We start from the raw sequence: 22,245 nt of genomic DNA, 5'->3' as shown, positions 1-22,245 counted from the left end.
TCAGAGAGGGTCACGAGTTGTGTTAGAGTCAGAAAAAGTAGTATATAGTTTTAGTATCCTCCTTTTATATAAAATATTAATGTATTTTAGCATAGTTATAATAAAGAAATAATTCAGCCTTCTGAATTGAGTCAGACATCATCATTTCTTCCCATTAGATTTGCCTGCATTTACAACACACCTGGAACTTCTATAAACCCACTGCTGCTCAGCACCCCATACCTGTTTTCCAGTTCTCTTGCACGCTGAGTCATTTCACTAGCAGAATTCAGGAATTTTTGGAATTGAAAGGCCTTCCTGAGATCAAACTAACATCGTGGGGTTTCATATGGCAGAGTTTTCACATGGCCACCATATGAACGTGTCTCGTGAGACAAAGGGGTGGTGGAGGAGAGGGGAACCTCAACTTCTCTTTCTGCCACCTAGAACAGACCAAAGGCTGCATCTGCAGGCTCACAGAGCCTGACACTGTGCATTTCACACACCACATGAGCTTCCTGCAGCCTCTACCAACTACTCAAGGCCATTTTTGAGACAAATAAACAAAACTGCAAATAAACCTTTAAAGAATATGAGAGATGCTAGTTTTGCATCTGAAAAAATATATGGGAAGATTTGAATCCTTACACCCACGTGACATTTCACAATTTTGTACCTAAGTAAACAAGCTTATTTAATTCAAGGTTGATGGCAATGTGCTACTTAGCCCTCATCAAAGTCATTACTTTGGTTAATCGTGTTTATCTTTTAGAATAACAGGATGAAATATAACAAAAAAAAATTTCTTATTCAGGGCTTAGCATTCCTGATCCATCCTCCTTCACCAAGGCCACCACTAGTCATTGAGACACACTGAACAAAATCAGCTTATTTGTCATCCAAAATGCAAAAGTGCCAGTGAAATGCATCTATTACACACGGTGTCAAATGTTTATTCCTGTGTCTGATTATCATTTCAGATCTCACAATGTACACATAATTATGCACCGTCAACCCAAAGTCATCTGACTCATGTCAAAGCAACATTCCAGGAATATGTTTTAAGATTATTCTTTTCTCTACTTGCAAGGATTTCACAAATGCTGAGCTTATGGTTATTGTTCTAAGCCAAAGAAAATAATCAAAATCAGATTAAATTTCTAGAACAGGAAGTTTCACACCAACAAGCAGACAAGAAAATATTTGTAGTAACAAGAAATCGTATTTCCAGGTTAGCAAGCTTCAACCTGAGAAGTGAAACATTTACAAATTGCAGTGACACAAGCAACCCAGAGATGGGAAAAATGCTAATATTGAAGGTGTTTCTGTAATTTACTATCAAACTTATCCAGAAGATTGAACATCTTGTTCTATTTCCTATGGTTTCTGTGGGCCAACACTCTCCTAACTGTGCTAGCAAAAGGACCAAGTTCTCAGCTGCCCTGTTTAACTCTCCTAAGCATTTTAATATCTCAACATAAAATTCCTTCCATATTGATTTTGTTTCAAACATCATCTAACATCCACACAAGGACACTGTAGGCTGCTCTGCACCAGCACTAAACATTTTGTATGGCTCTAAATGTGCTTAATATTTTTAAAATTATATTGTTATAAATTAAATTCTTTTTACACTACAGCAGAAAGCAAACTGAATTTGTGTATCAAGGCCAAGAACACAATGAAATTCTGCTTTTGCTTTAACTTACATAAACTTGATTTTCAAGCTCCCCCAGCACTGCTGGTCAATGCTCCTGCAGAGATTTCACCCTGCAGAAGCTTCAGGTGAGATTTATTTTAGCCACAAACCAGAGCCTGCAGCTCTCTAATGCCAGGTTATGTTACTAATTGATAATGAAACAAATAAATGTAACAGCAAACACTTGAAGACAATGTCTATCCATGTCTTGTTTCAAGCTATGGGATCCTCCAAACCTTCCAGCACTTCCTAAGATTTATTTGAAGTTTAAACTTCTGCCAAAAGTCATTTTATTCATAGTTTGGTTCTCAGGGGAACTACGGGAATGAACAGAGGGTTGTTTCTGTTGAACATCACCTACTGCATTATAACTTCTACTGCAATACTTACTGAAATACAAGACTAGATCACCTCATAGAAACTTAGACATACTTGATGTAGGATACATTTAATATGCTCCTATTTATTATGTGCCAGAAAACCACCAATAGCCTAGGAAAAAATCCCAATTACACCTCTTATTTCTCTTCCTGGGCTTGAGAGAAAGGCCATTAAGAAAGTCCTCAATACAGAAGTATCAAAGTACCAGACAGGATGTTTTTAAATTCCAAAAAAGGAGACAGAGACATGTTTAAAGATTATTTAATGAAAAAACCAAATGTTCTGAATGGCCATTTATAAGCACAGTTTCCTCTGGTTTGACAAAGAGGTGCCAAACAGGGATGAAATGCAGTGGAAGAGCTCCTAACACATCGTTTGACAAGAGCTGGAGCTCATCCTCACCTCTCAGTATCAGTTCTAGGACAGAGAGGGAAACTTGCAGTGCAAATTGAAGCAAATCTTGGGAATGCCAGCACAGGGAGAGCTGCAAAGCACAGGCTGGGCACCCTGAGGGATCTGTAGGGCTGCAGCCCCTCCACAACCAGTGATCCTAAGGGAGGAACAGAAATGCCCCCTGCTTGCCTAGACCTGTTACCATCCCATTACTGCATGAATCTACATCCTGACAGCTGCCCAATCTTAATTACAGCACTACTTTTGATTTCATAACAAGGATCTTGGAAATGGTGAAACCATAAAACAGAAAAACAGTCTGCACAAAGTTCATAAACAAAATGAGACAGAATTTTGCAAAATTACTCTGTGGACATTGTTCCTGGAGTGTACTTTATTAAAAAATATAGATATTCCTGACTTTAAATTAATGACTTAAAATAGAAACAATATCAGGTCATACCTGGAAAATGAATTTAAATCCAAGCCAGTTTTGCAGCTCTAACTGGCTACATCACGGAACAATCTCAGGTCAGCTTCGTGAATCTGAACAGTAGACTAGAATTTTTAAAAAATGTCATTATCTAACAAAATCCCCGGGACTGTTTAGACTAGGAATGCCACCTGGGATGCAGCACAAAAAGAAACTCTTGGAACTGGGCTCTTCCCTCAGGCTGGGAGCACAGCAGCCCTGCTGCTGGGACGTGTGTGCACACACAGCACCCTGCAGCACCCAGGTACACCCAGGGCCAGGGGGAACCTGGGGCACAGAGCCAGCCAAGGTCTGGTGCACATTATGTGACCTGGGAGTGCTGGATGGGAATGCAGCTGCTCAGCCTCCAGTGTATTCCAAACTGGATGCTTTACAGCTAATAAGACCTGCAAAGTATTCCGGGAATTCGGAGCACTGGGCAGAATGATGCATAATCATCCAATGCCACGAACAGATTAGCTCCAGTGCTGGATCAGAAGCAGCTCTGGATGTGCACAGCATGGAGCCCAGACTAATAAAGCCTCCTGGAAGCTGAAGAACTGTGCAGAGAGGCTCTCCAGGAGTCACATCAGCTCTGGCAATACCTGCATTGAGTCAAATTTATTAACTCTGATTAGACACATGCTGGCTGTGCAGTCAACAATCTCCACACACTGCAGCTCCCTCCATCTTCCAGACTCCTTTAACCACTGCCATGCACGGGAAACAGAACTTGGCATGTTCTGTTTTGTTAGTCTGCTCCTCAGGTCCCCAGAAGCGACCCAACAGAGCTGACCAGGCACCAAGTGCACACAAAGCCCTCGATGTGCAGCCAAGGGTCTCCAGGAGCCCATCCATCACCTCCAAGGAGCCCAGCACAGCAGGACTCTGCTCTCTCACGAGGCTCAGATTCACCCTGGTGCTGCTGGAACATCTTCTGGGAGCTGTAAAGGACACAAGCTAAAAGCCCATACTTCTGTCCGCAGGAATTTGGTGCAAAAGTCAAGTATTGCTACTTCTGAAATTACTGTGTATCACTGGCACATTCTTAACAATGGCTGCTTACTAATCTTAATATTGGATGTTGACTTCTCATATAAAATGACCACATAAATGTCTGCATTTCACAGCTCTATCCTGTTACAAACTGCATTTTCTTTCTTTGTAACTCAAATGGCCTAAAATGCAGACCTAAAGAATTTCTGACCTAAGTCCATACATACAGTGCTGTCCCCTGGTTTATTATGTTTTCTTTAGAACAGCCCCACACAGCATCAAACACACTGTTCCAACACTTCCTCTCACCTCCCAAAAATATTTTGCTCATATATATAAACAAGTGCCAGGTTCTCCCCCTGTTCCCTGCTGCCCACCTGGGGGTTCCTGTGTCCTGAAGGCAAAGGGGGAGAGGGAAACAACCTTGGTGTCAATCACAGAATATCAAGGGCCCTTACAAAAACAATGGAGAAGTTATTAACTGTGAAATTCCTGCCTTCCTGGCTCCAACCAGGCTAATCATATTCCTTCCTCTGTCTGAAGCAGGGATGGGAGAGAAACTTAACTATTAAGATTCCACTGATTATTAAAACACAGAGTGAAAAACAACCATTGAAGCCTGCAAAGAAACAATGCTACCAGACTAGAGGAAGACTGAAGATGTTTATCAGGATCATTCTCTGAAACAAATGGAGCTAAATACCTACAATTTCTAATATTAATTTTGCTTTATTCATTTTCTTCTGGATAACTTTTGGGTGAGTAAAAAACCCTCAAAATTGGTAGGAAAATTTTCAATTTGTTCTCAAGGCAGAGGTCATCTTTTCCTGGAGGAAAAACTTTCTGTGGGTACTGATTTCAACTGCATCCCTCATGCTCACACCACTGGAAGGGTCACATCCAATTCTGGATTTTTTGTCTCATGAAGCTCTACTCACAAAATAAGAGCAAAGAGGAGCTAAATTTAATCTCTACTGAAGGCATGATCAGCATAGATGGAAAAGAACAAAATGCATATGGAAGCAGAACGAGAACATAGCCCAACTTGCAGCTATTTTAATCTTTTTGCAAGAAGAATCTAAACCAGAGAAGACATTCCAACAATCCTGCAGTGTTCCACCCCTCACATGCAGCAGAACCTTCCTTCCTTTTCAGGGCTAATATCACCAGAGCAAGGCTTTAGAAGGTTCAGAAATCCAATAACCAGGTAAAAAGAACATATAAAATATCAGACTTATGCATTTCTTATACAATCAGTTTGGATAATATGAAAAAGCTTCAGTGCAATCACAATCCTTGACTTCTCATTCATTAATATACAAGGTGTACAAGGAGAGGGTCTGAGAAGCAACATTAAGACACAAATATAATTGCAGCCAATATTTTGAGACAGCATTTTCTGCTTCATGCTTTGTTCTCACAGCCTCGGGGAAGTTTTACTCTGAGTAAGAAACAAATCAGAGAAAACCCAAACCCCCTTTTCTGCAAAGTTTCAGTGAGCTGATGCTCACTGAAGTTTGAAACTTCCACAAGAAATTTCCTCCTTCAAAGTCCCTTCAAAGAGACATTTACTTGCTTCCCATGGACTATGGAATCAACATGAAAGCCAAAAGTAAAAGCAATGCAAGTGTTATTTATTCAAACTGGGCAAACTGTGCAGTTTTCCAATGCAATTTGATTTCTCATTATGCCACTGACTGTTTGAAAATTTTGAATACCATAACATCAGTTACTTCAGGCAAACTGCAAATATTCAAGGCTGGAGCAGAAATCACCACATTTACATGGCTATGGAGGAAAAAAGCAAAGAATCTAGCTCTGCTAGATAATCTCACCGCAAAAATCTCTTCTGCACATCTTTGTTTTCCATTTACAATATCTTGTAGTGTTATACTAATATTAGTGAACACATTCCATCCAGAAGTTTAAGCTGATACACAGGCTCTGACCTGACAGTTTTATTATTGTCTCCAAATAGAGCAATTACTTTGTTTTAACCCCCCAAATGTGTGATACATATCAGCCTCAAAATTCTGTCTGCCTTTCTACCAAGCATTGCCAGCTTTCACCCAGATCAAAGCACTTCATATTTTTCATGAAGTAAATAGCACTCAGTTCCTTTCCACAAAAGTTCAACTTTCAAGTTTAACATCCATATTCACATTGCTGCCTATTACACAATTCATTCTCCAACAGAAAAATAAAAACTACAGTGGTTTTAAACTTTTTAATGGACAGCTTTAAAGGAGCAGACCTGCTACTTCAGCCTTTAATATCCAGAAATTATCCAAGTAACTTTGGGTTCACGCCCGCAGCTTGGCCATTTATTTTATTTCACACTCAAAACACCTGGGTCTCCCTTTTGGCACTAAGCAAAGTCCCTTTTTCTCCTTTGCTGTCAAGAGCTCTGTGGCATGATCCTTGGAGATGTGGCTCAGGGAACGTGATGAAGTTGAAAGAATTCCTACAAGTTACTCTAAGGAAGAAGCGGTTACATCACAAGTTTGGGCAGAACCAATAAGCAATAAAAATGACTTAATGTACAAAAGACTCAAACAGAAAGACAGGAATTACTGAACTCTAAGGAGTAACTAAGTTTTTCTTTGGAAGCACTGGCTTGGGAAGCAGGAACAGGAGCACAGCCAACTGCCTACAATGGTTTCACCAGAAAATCCTATTAGAGTCAAGAAATCCATTGTGATCATTAATGTAACTTCTCCTTTGCTCTGTATCACTTCCTCTTGGTAAGGAAAAACAGTCAAGATGCAGCACCCAGTAAAAAAAGTCAACCTTATCCATTACTTTCTGTCATCACCTCTTTATATTACTGCCCTAGGAAATAAAGCCAGACGATCTATAATGGAATTTCAATAAGGGCACTCAGAGGAAGCCCAGAACAACCATATTACAGGATTATGGTGTGGGATAAATGAACTTCTTCATCCATGTGATGTGTTCTTTCAGAAGCTTTTACAAAAAACTGGGAAAGATACCACTGCAAGTTGCTAAGGGACCATTTTTTTGAAGGAAAACTGTTTATAATAGTTACAACTTTGAGATCCCTTATTACAAACTTAGCAGACTGGGTGGTCCTGGTTCACATTTTCAAAGCTGTCACAAGTAATAACCTTTATTACCAACTTCTCTTTAGACTGAGAAGGATTATCTCCCCTCTCTCAGAAGTGCAGAGTACATGTCCATGCGTTTCAGCAGCACAGGAACTGTGGCTCTGTAACACTTCATAGCTTTCAATATCAGAATCCATCTTTTATTTTGTTTAATTTTTTTTATTTTTATTTTCAAAGTATCTCCTCATATGAAAAATATCTGACATTAGGATGGAGGACAGAACTACACAGATGGTCTCTGACTAGGAAGAAACTACTGGCAAGAGAAGCAGGAGGAACAGGTTTAAATTCCAACTTTTCCCAAAACCAACATGAAAGAACAAAAACATCCTCATTGCATTCCCATGACCATCAAAAACTGCAATCCAATCAATGCCCTAAAGTGATACGGAACTGGACAGAAACCTTAGTACCAACCTAAGTGAAGATGAGAATAAAGACTCTAAGTGTCAGAGTGTTCAGTGATGACAACAGCAACAGCAAGAAAATCCTTTAAATCCAGAACAGGCAAGCAGAGGTGTCTGCCCAGTCTCTTAACACAGTAGCAAATTTACAGATCTACTGAGCTGCATACATGCAGTATAGTAGCTTATACTTATCTGCAGAAGACTTTAATGTACAAAAATTAGTAATTTCTTTTAATTGTCATTAAAAGAAGCCAAAATAAACTTGATCCATAAACCCTCAAGCAGAGATGGTTTCTGCTGAAGCTGCTTCTCAGTTTCTGAAAAGCTTTTAGAAAGTTCTCCTATTTCAAATCAGAAAAAAATTAGTAACTCACACTGTGTAACTTCAAAACACTCATATAAAATGATAAAAGCAGGGTTACTTTTTCATTACTCCACTGACTATTGTGAAAAGAATGGGAACATAATCCAAGAAACCTAATCTACTGGAGCACCCCTAAATGTCCATAACTTTTAATATTTCATCAATTTTTGTAAAGACAGTAACATAGACATGACTAAACCATTTTTTACACCAGTGAGTAATCTCTCCAGGTCAGGGCTGGAAGCCTATGAAGAAAGGAAAAATAAGTTTTAGCATTCACATCTCCAAGCCATGCTGCCCCTGTTGACAAACCTTATAAGTTTCTATTATTTCTAGAAGCCAGAAATTGCTGTGAACAATTAGCAGGAAAACATCTAAGTACAACTATTATTATAATTTTCAGCAGAAGGAACAGAACCCTGTTCCTGTTTGAATAAGGCAACACCAGCCCTGCTCCCCACACCATCCATATATAGTAAGGAATGCTCAGGGCACTGTGGTGCTCCTTCTCCCAGGGATCTGTGCCAAGCAGAACCAGGGAAAAAGGAAGACTTGCAGGATCATCTCCTGCTGAAATCCAACTGGATGCTTAAAAAAAGGCTCCAGCCTCCCAAGCCAGTGGAATGGGGTAAGGAAATGATGAAGTGGCACAAAGAGCACACTGCATGCTGGAGTCCAATGTGACAAGCAAAAAGCCAACACCAACAAGGTATTTCCCTACATTTCCCTACTCAAACAGGTCTCAACTGCTCTGTCAGCAGTGGAATTACCTGTCACAACTCAGCCAAAGGACATCATCTCCTGTGAAGCCACAGAGTAACCAGCCACAAAATCCATCTTGCCTAAGACAGAGTGCCCAGCTTCTGTGATAGTTACCCTGATCCACTTCTGCTTTCCCAGAAGGTTTTCAAATGCAGAGGTCAGCTGTTCTGAGGTGTTTCAGCACCCTGCAGCTCCCATTTCTCTCCTGTATTCCTAACACACTGCAGAACATCTATTCCACTCAGAGCCACCAAATACAAGTATGAAAATGAACATGGAGCATCCATAACACCTGCATGAACCTTAAAATCCTCTCCTTTTTTGGGATCCTCATACTAGAACACCTTGACACAAGCAGAAAGATCCAGAGAAGAGATTATCCCCAAGGAGCTGAGAACATGACACTAACATGAAGTTAGCTATAAACCAACATGGATTGGTTTGTTCTGCTCCATGTGGAAGGAAGGTGCAGCTTGAGGGGAGCTCCAGTTCAACAGACACAGCTAAAATGGACTTGTGACACAGGAAAAGCAAGGTCAAGACTGTCCTGATCTGAACCATGGCAGAGAGACTTCAAGACCTACATATTCATGTATTCTCCAAGAACAAAAGGAGGTTATGAGCTTTGAATTCATCATTGTTTTGCTCAGGAGCAGGATTATTTAAGGATTGCTGTGCTCCACAGCATGAAATTCAGCCAACACTTATGGTATTTCTGGGACAGCAAGCAGCATAATCCTTCTAATATGAGGAAGCTCAAAGAAGCAAAACCCTTTTGATGAAATTATTTAAGCTAAATAAAGTTCACCCAAATAATTCCAGACCACAGATGCAGCAGTTCTTACCCAGCAGTAACACAGACACTTAAGCATTTCCTACAGATCTGGAAGAAATGACTGCTAAATCCTTAAGTGTTTTGCTTAAGCAAATACCCTCATAAATCTTCACCAAGTATAAAAAAAACCTGCTAAAATCAAACAAACAACCGCAGAAAAGAATAATGTTTAAAAGCTCTGCTGTAATGTCCAGTGCTGATCAGCTATTCCAGCTGAATTATGGCTGACTGCAGTGGCAGTGTCCTTATCCCACTTGCTTTGTAACCACTGCTCTCGGGAGCTCAAGAATCCTGTGGTTACAGAACCTCTTGTCTGCATAAATGAGACCAAAATTTGTTTTTCTATGAGTTCTTGTGGGTCAGTGACCTATTACAAAAACCTTTTTGATGAAATCAGGTTCATTTATTTTCATGTTGTTAAAATAAACCTGGCTGTTTTGTGGCCCTGGTCAGAGGTACTAATGCAAACCAAACCCTCTCACTGAAGCATTGCATCCTGCTCCTGGCTACTGCCCCCAGCCTCCCCTGAACTTTTCCTGTGCTTGGACTCCTCCTGTGCTGGCCTATTGACAGAGCTGCTAATGGCTTCCCTTGGAAAGAGGGGCCAGTTTTTAATTTTCTTTTTTTTTAATAATGTTTGCAAAAGAAATAAAAGGTTTGCTCCTGAACCAGCCATAACCAAGGGCTTGGCTGTCCAGCAATGGCTGAGTAATGTGTAACTATATAATTATGTGCTACAGACAGAGCAAGCCATGAAATTCGATGTTATTAGTGCCCTCTAGGAGCCCACAGGACATAAATACAGTAACTAGGAACTATCATTTTTCCAATTGCACATATCCTATTAGAAATTATCACCTTTACACATGTTCAAAGAAGAAGTTGTTTCCTAAAAGGATTTCATTCACTGAATAGTCCCCAAAGGGTAAAGAAGTGTCAGCTACTGTACCATTTTAAAATTTATTTCAACAATAAACATAGAAGTTGTGTTCTTGGACAAAACCCATGGACAAGAAAGAGTGGGAGGGATTCATCTTTGCGCTAATTTATAGCTAACACAGGCTTAACTTGTTTTTTTTTTTTTTTGGTGGTGGTGTTTTTTTGGTGTGGTTTTTTTTTTGGTTATTTGGATGGTTTGGGGTTTTTTGTTTTTTTTGTTTTGCTAAATAAAGATGGTCCAGTAGAAACCCAAAGCAGCAGGTAGTGAACAAAGCATCAGCTGATCAAGGTTCTCTGGTTCCTTTTTTACCAGGTTTTTTCCATTCTACCTCCAGATTGTGTGGACAAGCCCTACCCCTTGCAAGGCACTCATTAATAGTAGAAGGATGAAATATTTACCATTTCAGAATGTTTGTGCTCCTCACATCCAGCACAATTCCAATAAAAGTGTCTGGGGTGCAGGAACCCACACAAGTTTTGCCAGGCTGACTGAGGGATTGATTTCCTCAATTCATCTGCACCTTTTTCAATCCTTAAACTCCAAGTGCAGCAAATGCAGAATTTTTTGGCAAATTGACAGCTTGCCATAATTTCAACAGGGTCATAGGAAAAGGAAAAGGCAATTTTTAGGTTTTTCTAAATGGATGGTAAAAAATATTTTCAAGCACATAGCCTGTACTCACACCACACCAGCTCACCTGTACAGAAAAGATAGATATTTCAATGCTTGCAGTAATGCTTGATTAAATTCAATAAAAACTAAAGTTATGATTTTTAATACAGGGAAAAAAAGCCCAACATCAAGATCCAAGCCACAGATGTCTCTCATTTGAGGCACCAGTCTGATCAGAGCACATGGCACAGCTGAGCCCTTCTCTTTTCCAAGTGCCCACAGAATGACCAAGTCTACCTCCAAAAAAAGCCCCAGATATATTTTTTCATGTTCCAGCTTTTCCTTACACTTCTATTAGTCATGTTGCTCCCAGTGATGCTTCTAAAAATCAGTTGACCTTTTCACAGTGTGGTTTAAACTACTGAAATACTTAGAACAGAACCACAGCCAGCTTTATTAAGACACTGAACAGGACAGTGGTTTTCTGTACAAGCAAAACACAGACTGGGGGCATCTGAAAATGACCCAGGTTTTGCTTCTAGAAGTCATTTCAAGCTTTTAGGCTTTCTTTTTTCTTTTTTCTTTTTTTTTGTTTCACCATAATCTTACTCCACCAGTGATCTGTACTTACACTTGAACCACTCTGTCTCCCAAAAAATAAACAAGTTCTACCTGCAAGCCCCTATTGGCAGGAGAAGGTAAACACTAATTAATCTTGAGATACTGAGGCATGGACATTGCAGGAGTGTCTCTGTGTGAATATAGACCACTTGGTTATTCTGGTGCACATTTATTCAGTTTTAACCATGAACAGAAATCAGATTATTAGAGTTTAAGTAAAAAAAAAAAAATCAATTTTTTTATTTGGCTTTTCTAAAAAATAACATAAATTCTCTAGTTTCAAGGTTCTAGTTACCTCAGCCCTGTGGCAGATCTTTTGAAAAAAAATTCAGCGAGTTGCTAGGAATAATTACTGAGAAAACTGGTGGCTAGAGATATTAAATCAACAAAACTCAAAGGGAAAATCACATATTTCAGACTATAAAAATGTTAAGAAAGTCTTAAAGCTTTAACTATGCTTCATTTTGGGATGTGCATTTATTGCTCACAGTACATGGAAAATAATTTATCATTCCTGGTTGCTACCATTGTACTACAGCCAAAATAAGGGAACACTTTTTTCTGAAAAATTAATATAAATGACAGAATACTTTATTCACCATATGAACTAGGCCTTACTCAAGTATTTTCTCCTACCCTGAACTGTTGTGAGAATCTTGACTCTATATGGAAATATATGTACCAGACATCTTGCAACATTCCCTTGCAGAAAAAATGACTTTTTGTACTAATAGCTGGAAATCCCTCTCATCCCCCAGTTTTATACTGATTGTATCTCTGAAGTGTGGGAACAGCAAAAAGAGAGCTCCTTTAAACAAAAAAGAACAATAATCATTCCTGACCATATCTGATACATCACTCACACAACGGACTGACGTTTCTCTCAATTACTGGCACTTAAATAGTGTAAGAAAAACACATCTCAGTGAAATCTTCCAGAGCAGCCAGTGCAAAGTATTGACAGATAAGGGAAGCATGTGAGCCATATCCTGGGAACATTTATTTTGGCTGTTTGGGCCAAGAGCAGCACATAATGCTGAATCAAAGGCAATAATTAATGAGCTTCCTCCTTCCTTCCAAGAATGAACCAAGGTGAGCTGTCAGCTCAAGCCAAGGTGAGACTGGAGGCAATACCTGCATTCCTCCCCCGTGGCTGACTGAATTGCACCACTCACATTCCATCTGCCAATATCTATTTTACTTTTTTATCCTTTTATTTGTAGCCACACATTGCCCCATATAGATCCACAAGAGCTACTCTGTCCTCACTATTGGTTCTGTCCTGTGAGATTCTAAAGGTAAAATATCATCACACAGCTCAGCAATTTGCATCTTTCATAGAAGTTTCCATCATATCTCATTAATAAAACTTGTATTTATTATTTTATCTTCTTGTTATCATTCACATTCTTCATGGAAGATGCTGATTTTGCCTGGTTTTTGTTAAGCAAGTCTTATAAGAAGCAGGAATTCCTTACTGGTGACTTGCCAGGTCTCCTCTAAAGTCAGATATCCAGTGTGAGCTCCTGCAGGGGTGAAGGGCAGCTGGGAGACCACTGAATTCCTCTGCTCCAGGCATGATAAAACAGCAGGGCTTGCCAAAGCACCTCAGCCCTCTCCAGGGAAAGGACAGCACATCCCTGAGACTAAGAGGTGGTCAGCTAGGTCAGCTGGGGCAGAATTAGATTGGGGAAAGAGAGGCAGTTCAGTTTCTTGCAACAGGTGAAAATCAGCAAATCTCCATTCCTGGGGCTGACTTACAGCCCAGCCAGCTCCACAATCCATTTCCAGCAGTGCCAGCTGCAGCTGCACACAGGGCAAGGATGGATCATCCCCCTCTGCACCTCTGCCAGCCTTCCCCCTTTTCCACCTGGGTTTCTCAGCTGCTGGGGTTGGGGTATTCAGTGGAGGTGCCTTTGAAGGGTGATTTGTGTACTCTGCAGGAAGGGTAAGTGAACACCCCCAGGGTACAGCTGAGAGGGGATCCAGAGCAGCATCAAACTGCAACTCTGGGCAATAATACAAGAAAGGAGCTTGTGAACATGGAAAGCTGCTACATGAGGGTGTTACTGCTACTCTATTGCTATCAGGGTCAGAGAACAGCAGATGTAGTAGTGATGATGACATGGCCCACCCTTAAGCAGTAAAAACTGCATTATAGCCCCTAGAAACTGCAGAGCTACACTCCAAATTAACACAATTCTTGAACAAAGTCAGACTCTACCCGTGCAAGTTAAAACAATTAGTCCCTCCAAATAAATTCATGAATTTACCATGTATTTTTCAGAGATGTTGTCTGAAAGGAAAGCCCTGAACAAACCCCAGACTTGAGAGTAAAAATGAATGGAAGGGACTCAAATAATACTATAAAAATTCTGCAGCACCAAGTGCTGCATTCTCCATGACTGTCCCTTCAGCATCCAGGAATAAAATCAATAACACCCTGTCAGATGCTTCCACCCAAAACATTCTGGCTCCTCATGTTGGACTTCTCACAACGTAAACAGTCACCCAGACACTCGTTTGAAAAGCAATGCTAAATTTGCTTGAAAATGCAAGGTGAGAGAGACAGCTTGGTCAGATACTGGTTACAAGATTCCTTTTTTTTATGACTGGAATAATTTCTCAGAGGATGTGGGGGGAAAAGGTATTAACAATATTAATTAAATATTAACCAATATCACTAAATATTACTTAAATTTGCAGCATCAGCCAATGCAAAAATGATCTTTATATTGCTTAGCTCACAAGCAGCTCAAGAACTAAGTGCTAATCTATCCTTCTAACCAGGAGACCAGAACACACCTCCAGGTGTCACAAACCGAATTTCAGTGCTGTTTATTCTTTGCCAGCTCCCACAAAGAGTGGTTCAGTTTATGAGCAGTCTCTGCTAGAAACAGTTTTCCCCCATTTACAAAAGATGGCACCACTGACAGCCAGACTGTGACCAGGGATTAGACACCACAGGACTGGTTTTCCCCCATGAAGGCAGCTCCTGCAGCAGTAATTCTGCCCAGCAGGGAGGTGCAGCTCAGGTTTTGCCATATCCCACCACCCAGATCCCCAGGAGCCAGGGGGATGCTCTGCTTTGGTGTGAAAGCAGAGAAATCCATCACTCCAGTCTGCAGAGACTCCTCCAGCAGCCCCTGGGCAGGCTGGCAGCAAAGCTGGTTCTAAACCATCCCACCTGTGGGAGCTGGAGCAGCAAGAGGGAAACACACAATTGATAAAAGCAATTAAATACCCAGTCACAGCTCTAAAACCACTTTAGGGTGTCTTTTTTCTCCTGCATTTCCAGATAAGCATTTTATGAGCATGGATTTCCAATGGGATGTGTTAGCCACCATGCCACAGGAAAATGGGGACTGAGAACAGTAAGAATTTTTTTTCTGAAAGGTTACATTCCACCTGTTTGACATCTACACAGATCCATGTGGCCTCTGAAACGTGAAGTGCATCAGCCCCAGCAGGAACACCCAAACTGCACAGCCTTGTGCTGCCAGGGATTGCCTTTTGTTTGCAGCAGCAAAGAGCTGCCCAACACTTTTATTTCTTTCCCTGCTACTCTGGAGCACCTACCAATCTCTCCATGCAGCATGGGAATTGTGGAAGATGCTTTTTGTATTACATGATTTATTTAAAGCCTGTCCAATCTCAATTTATGAAATCCAGATTGTGAAGCACCACATAACAATTTATTCCTCTCCTTAGCATCTTTGGTCACTAATAGCAATATTACAGTGCACTGTGCCAAATAAATACACTTTAAAACCTCAATCAAGCATTTGGGAAGCTGCTTACAGAGACTCAATGCACAGTAGCATCACTGCAGTTAAAATCAAACATGATTTCCATTTTGACCTGTGTCTTCACACACATCAAACCAAAACCATACCAGGGTTAAGATCTGAATTCTAGCTTTTTGCTACTTTCTTAGAGCTAATTATTTTTCCCAACTTTCAGAAGATTTGATTTGGCCACGCTTATACATTTCTCCCCCCTCCCCTAAACAACAAAAACACAGTTTTAGTGTTTTCAGATGTTGAGATCTTTTATGCTTGCTAAAGACACTAATTTGAGTAGAAAGAAGCAGCCATCAGCCAAAGTCCATTCTTTTGAAGATTACAGAGCTACGTGACAATTTCTGGCAGTTGGCCGTGGAAAAGTCAGGATCTGTTGGTGTCTTATATCCTGCCTCATTTTTCACATAAATGTGTGACATACATCTGGCTCTGGAAGAAATGTCAGTTCATCTTTCAGGCCCACCAATTCGCCTCTTGATCCTCTTGGCACGTGAAATTTCATAATCATTTATCTTAAAATCCTACACTGTGTTAATAGCAAAGCATAAAACTGAAATGCTAAAATCCAAAATAGGGGTCAGCTACCTCACCACTAATCTTTATATTCTGGAATAAAGCTGTACAACCTTACTGCAATAAAAGCACTGGAAACATTTTGGCTTTTCCACTGTGGTGAGTACCACTGGTCTTTCTCAGGATTCTGGATCTTAGGATTCAGCAGAACTTTTACTGAACACACTGAATTTTGGGTTAGACTCCTTCATTTTCCAAGTGCTGAATAGAAACATGCCAAAAAAAGAAGTGCTTTCTACCTTCCACTTCCACAATGCTTCATTTCTCAGCTTTGTGCTGTCTGTCACTTCTGGACACCTTGCATGATGTTCTTTCTTCAACTGATATGGCCAGATTTTATGGAGCCAATATTCAATTCTGACAATATCCTCCTTTATTTGATTTTAAGCATTAACGTCCCACCAAAAAAAGAAAAATCAGAGTAAATCCAAGTAACTGGATATTGGGCAGCAGTGGGTATCAGCTCTAAAGACATTTTATTTCAATTTACTTTTACAGGACATGTCAAACAAAATTTTGCTAATTTGCTCAGATAATAACAATGGAAGTGCTTCAATGTCCAAAGTGAAAATAAAATGAGCTCTAATATTCACCTGAGCCTAAGCCCTTTGGAAGCTTACCATGAGGAGAGGAGTGGAACATACTTCCCCTCTTGCTTTGAATGAAAACTTTTATATGTGGTATTTTGCCAGGAATAGAAATTACTCCTGTTCTTTAAAGTTTGACCCAGTACAGCTGCTTTGTTTAAAAATAAGTTAATGATTACTTTTGCATTCACTTCAATAGATCAAAAAGAGAACATTATTCCAAAAATCGAAGCAATGTAAGCGATTTTTATTTGTTATTTGAAAGAAATTAAATGGAAAAAAGCCAGGTTTTTTAAAATGCAACCAACATACTTTCTTCATTAACATTTTGCAATGTTTGACAATACTTAATAAAATAGCTTTAATATTACCTAAAATGTTGCAATTTAGCCTTTATGAGTTATGCCAAACTTTCCACAGTCCATTCTCCAAAGCCTACTCATCGCAAAATACCCAGATTTATAGTTTTGTCCTAAAAATGATTTAAGCTAAAATACAAAAAAAATTTGCAATTTTCCAGAACTCCCTTTCATACTACATTAATTTAGGAAATATTTTAATGACAGGCAATCATAAAAGAGAAGCAGAGATGCAGTATGGTGAACAGGCCAAGTTAAGAGTTCGTACAGGGAAGAAAAAAAAAGCTGAGAGATTCAAACATCACAGACTTAAAGAGACACTATTAAAGGTATCATATTTCCTGCCTTCTGCTTTCACAATATATATTGTTTTCATTTGCTGGCAGAGCAGGCTCTGCAGAAACACACAGATGACACTTGAGTTTTGTTTCTGCCTACCAATAGCCAGCCTTTCTCCTGGAAGTTTTTCAAAACTCTTTCAAAATTTAACTATGTGAACCTTTATCTAAATATAGGTATGGGAAAACTACATGAATCTTTACCTAAATATAGATATGAGAAAGAGTTATTTATATATGTATACACATGTATATAAAATGAGCTTAAAGTTGGACTTGGTAGTTAGGATACTGACACTTCAAGATGATACATAATGTGAAAAAAACTATTCTACAATGTCAGCCTATATTTAATTTTAGAAAATTAAGCTAGGTGGGGTTTTATGCTGAAATAAATCAGCTATGGCAAAATTCTGCACCTGAAAGTACTTTCTAATTAAATATAAGTGAAAATCTGTTATAATCAGAATTTAAGACTCATTTCCCTTATTGCCATAGATGGAGCTTTTTGATTCATGACAAAAGTACTGGGTAAATTAATTTTAAATGTTCAGCACATTCATTAAACAACTCAGACACAAATCTAATCCTGAGATCATCTGAAACAGCTTTAGTGCAGCATTAGCTCAATACTCCAGACTTCTCTTGAATAATTGCTAGTGGGCACTTAACTCTTGAAAGCTGCTTTAGAAAATATCAATGGGAAAATAACAAGTCCTACAAGAAATGCCTTGCAGATAACAGTTACCAATCAAGCATAAAAAGCCTGCATTCCAAACCAGCTTGTGATATTGTTCTGGTCACCTACTTCTAACAAAGAACAATTCTCCAAGGTATTTCAGTTTTCTAGACATTTTGTTCTGCTCTCACCATAAACAGACAGAATTAATGATGATGAAAAAGAGCACACCCAGATAAGAGCAGCAATTGGATGCAGAATTAACTTTGTCATTTTTAATTTTTAAATTTATACTCCTGCAGGGCCAGGAGTTTCCTATAAATTGATACCAGATTGAGACATCTTATATCTACCTTCTCCAAAAAAAGAAAATAAATTAACTTAATTGCTATCAAAAGCAGAGGAAATCCACAATCCATCCTACACTAAGTCTTCCATGATACCCTGGAATCCACTATTATCACTGGCATTATGCTACTTCAGAGGAAATGAAGTGAATCAGAAAACTAAATATAAAGGCAGTTTTAGAAATACCGTGGTTCTCAAAGGAGAAAATTTAAATTTCCATCAGCATAGACATATATAAAATACAAAAATGTACAATAATATGGAATTGTTATTAACAAAAAATCCTTCCCCCACATACCAATTTTAAGACTTGCCCAGATAATGTCCTTCTGGTAATGTTATTGAGACTCTGGTTTCACTTCCAGTTCTATTTTCTTGGCAGACACACTACATTTAATTTCAAATATTAGCTATCATGTAATGTAAATTCAGCTGCCTTTAAGAGCATATTTTAATTTAGGTGGGTATTCATCTCTGTTTCTTAAGGAAAGTTAATTGTATTATCATTATATATTGTGGATGACCATTAACAGTGAGGTGGAAATTGTGCAGCTTTTCCATAGGTATAAATACAGATACTCACAGCCGTTCAAGTTGCTTCAGATCCTGAAAAGCTCCACGTTCTATCACACTGATCTGATTTTCTTCCAGGTGCCTGCAATTCCAGAAATACTAGTTAATTTTAACAAAATATAAAAGCATCCCCACTTCTCTTCAAATGTTGTCAAAATGCTTTTCACCTAAGTATCAATACCAGCTTTAATTGGAGATTATTAAAATAATCAGGGCAGAGGAGCACTGTTTCTCTTGGTCACTAACAGGAAATTGATTCCAAATTTTCCTCCTGACCACCTCATTTGGTAACCATTTTTGTTCCTAAACTTCTGTAACCACATCTTGCTCAGAAAGGTGCTGGTTGTTACATCCCTGGGTCATTCCTCATCTTTCTAGGATATTTGTGTGCCATAATTGAGATTACTGACTTCTACAGCCCACAACAGGAACCCACACAATTGCAATGTAATTTTTTCATCCCTCTATCCTGCACTAATTCCATGCTTGCTCTGGAGCAAATCCTCTGTAAGTGCTTCCAAGGGGTTCCACCCTCAGGAACAGCAGCTGTGACCAAATTCTCTACAGCCCCACAGTACAAAAACTGTGCAAAAACACCTGGGACAGGTCCAGGCTTCCACTGTGGCTGGTCCTGCTTTTCTCTCCACCTGACACCAGCTCTGGGACAAGTTACAAGCAAAGGAGACTGACTTCTCTCTGATTTGCAGTGTGCAGGGGATGACTGCCACTCAGAATTGCCCAAATTTCTGCCACAGCAGAAATGCTCTTGACAGGTGAAGTGGAAGCCAAGGAAGAGACTCCAGAATCCCATCTGAGGTGACCTTTTCCCTCTCTCCAGCACACACCCATTCCTGCTTCTGTGAGAGCACTAAACACCTCTGAATATTCTGTGTAACACCTCTGAACAGTCTGCAGCCAGTGAAAAGCAGGGAACAACACTGTTCCTGCCTGTTCTACAGCCACTCCTCTGCCCTCTGTGGATGCTCAGAGCTTTTCACTGGACAGGAGCTTATTTTAAATGCAGGCGAACCCAATGGGAAGAAATGACGATGTCTGACTTAAGTCAGAAGGCTGAATTATTTTTTTCATTATAACTATGCTAAAATACATTAATATTTTATATAAAAGGAGAATACTAAAACTACATACTACTTTCTCTGACTCTAACACAACTCGTGACCCTCTCTCGAGAGTCCAGCCCCAGGTGGGTTGGATTGGCCATCAAGGCCCAAACAATCCTCACCAGAATCTAATTAAACACTTACTCTAGGTAAACAATTCTCCAAACACATTCCACATAAAAAAACCCAAAGAGTAGAAATAGAAATTGTTTTTTCTTTCATTTCTCTCTGTGCACCTCTATAAAAAATCCTGAAAAAAAAAATGTGCTTGCCACAGGAGCTGAGGGCACAGACAGCAAGAGAGAATTGCACAGGTAACACCAAGAAGGTGAAAATAGAAAACTACAAAACTCCAGCATGTGAACAAGAAAGCCATGCTGCTTAAAGGATGGGGAGGAAAACTGTGTGAGGAAAAGGGAAAGGGACAAAGCTGGAGGGGATGTAAGGAGAAGGAGCACAAAGGGGTATTTTGAATGTGTGGTGTTTGCTTGAGACTGGAGGATTTTTTTTCTGCTGTCCAGGGCTAGGAGTTTCCAGGTCACTTGCTCCTAGTCCTCATTCTGATGTGTGCAAACAGGATTAGGCTACCTTTCTAGGAACACTGGCTGCAGATTTCTGCATTCCCACTGTACCCCCCAGCAAACAGGGCAGGGAGGGAAAAAAAGGGAAAATAGGGTTTAGTAACAAAATTATGAAGAGACCATAAGAGAAACTAAAGAAAAGTTAAGAAAAATCTGAAGGATGTTTTATTCCAGTGACTTCTGTGGCAGATACCATGCTACTCAAAGTTTGAGCAAATAAGTTACATAAACCTGGAATGAACAAAGGACAAGAACTCCAAAAAAGCTCTAAAGATGGCAATTGTACATATTGGTTATTCCTGAAGGCATAGAAGACTGCAGCAGCATGAGGCAATGTCTGACACTATCAAGACCCAACCAAACTGAAACAACTACTGGCATTAATATAGTACAGAACATGTATTTTAATAGACTCTCAAAATGGTATTGACAGCTCAGATGGGAGCCAAGGAAATCTAAACAACTCCTCTGCCAGAGAGGAGAGAAACACCACAAGAACAAAAAGTCTTCCCATAGATTTGAGGTGTTTCCTTAGTATATGACAACTTGTTCATAATTGTTAAGGTAGCAGGAGCAAAGACTCACCTTTTCCTTAGCAGGACTTAAATATTTCTTGAATTATCACTAAAGAACTGAAACAGTTCAACAGTTGCAGCTTTAAGGGCTTGTTTTAGAAGATACTCAGAGGAAAACTTTTCATCACTAACTCAATAGTGCTGTTTGAGGTTCACATAGAAAAAACAGGAAACCAGGAATGACAAAATCTGCAGCCTGATGCTTAAGGCCAATGTACAGGTATGGTTAAGCCCTTGATGGATCCTGAGCTCATGAGACAGCACCACCTGAAATCTTTGTATTTATCACTGTATACTACACCAAAAAACCTCAGTTTTTATATACGTATATTTATATTTTATATGGAAATAATTATATTTTTATATTTATAACTGTATACTAAACCAAAAAACTTGAACAGTTTCCTTCTGTTCAAGTTCTACAGCTATTCTTGATCAACTTCTGCTTAAAACCATGAAAAATGCTGTTAAACGGGACTATACCTTACAGTGGCCAAAATCTGAAAGCCCTATTTTCTAGTGTCTCAATATAAGTGATTTATGCATGAGTGATTGCAAAGCAGACCAAAATCCTTAGCACATGGCTTATTCAAAGCTAGTAAGAAACAGCTAACAGCTCTGCCACTACGGTCACTTTAGTACAGAACTAAAATTTACTGTTTCACATAACAAACAGTTCAGGTTGCCTGGTTTAAAAGAATACCAACAACTGAATAATGTGCCAAAATTACTAGAATTTGATCCCTGGAATTAAGGAAATTCTAAGTAGTAGCACCCTTAAATAGTCTCGTAAAAACCAAACAAGTTTTGTTTTATACTCACAAGACACGAAGATTCTTCAGCCCCGTGAAGTCTGTCTTTGTGATTCTTGTGATGTTATTTTTTTCTAGATCCCTGCAGAGAAATAAAGCAAGCAGCATTCAGACACTATAACTGACACCCAGAATTCCATTAGCAGAAAGTACCTGCATCCACAATCTGCTCAAACTGTACAAACAAACATTTGCCTTAAAATCTCAAGAAGCAAGTCATTGATCCTGATGCATTTTGCCTCCTCCTCCTCTATGTTGTTCTCATAGATGAAGTTTCTCCCATTTTTAGTTCTAGTGTCAGTGCTCA

At 39.4% G+C, this 22,245-nt stretch overlaps 1 protein-coding gene across 2 annotated transcripts in view; it reads right to left on the bottom strand.

Moving 5' to 3' along the window:
• Window positions 1–22,245, bottom strand: part of SLIT3 (slit guidance ligand 3) — a 482,119-nt gene that overhangs the window by 437,850 nt on the left and 22,024 nt on the right. For both annotated transcript variants that reach the window (XM_031506039.3, XM_085591180.1), the window contains 2 exons: window positions 21,949–22,020; window positions 18,860–18,931 (listed from right to left, as the gene is read on the bottom strand). In XM_031506039.3, coding sequence (XP_031361899.3) covers window positions 18,860–18,931; window positions 21,949–22,020 — 144 coding nt within the window. The remainder of the gene's footprint in view (window positions 1–18,859; window positions 18,932–21,948; window positions 22,021–22,245) is intronic.

This window comes from Lonchura striata, chromosome 13 (genome assembly GCF_050655825.1).
Source record: "Lonchura striata isolate lonStrDom1 chromosome 13, ASM5065582v1, whole genome shotgun sequence".
NCBI lineage: Eukaryota > Metazoa > Chordata > Aves > Passeriformes > Estrildidae > Lonchura > Lonchura striata.
The sequence above is the reverse complement of the archived record's forward strand: the minus strand, read 5'-3'. Positions and strand labels throughout refer to the sequence as shown.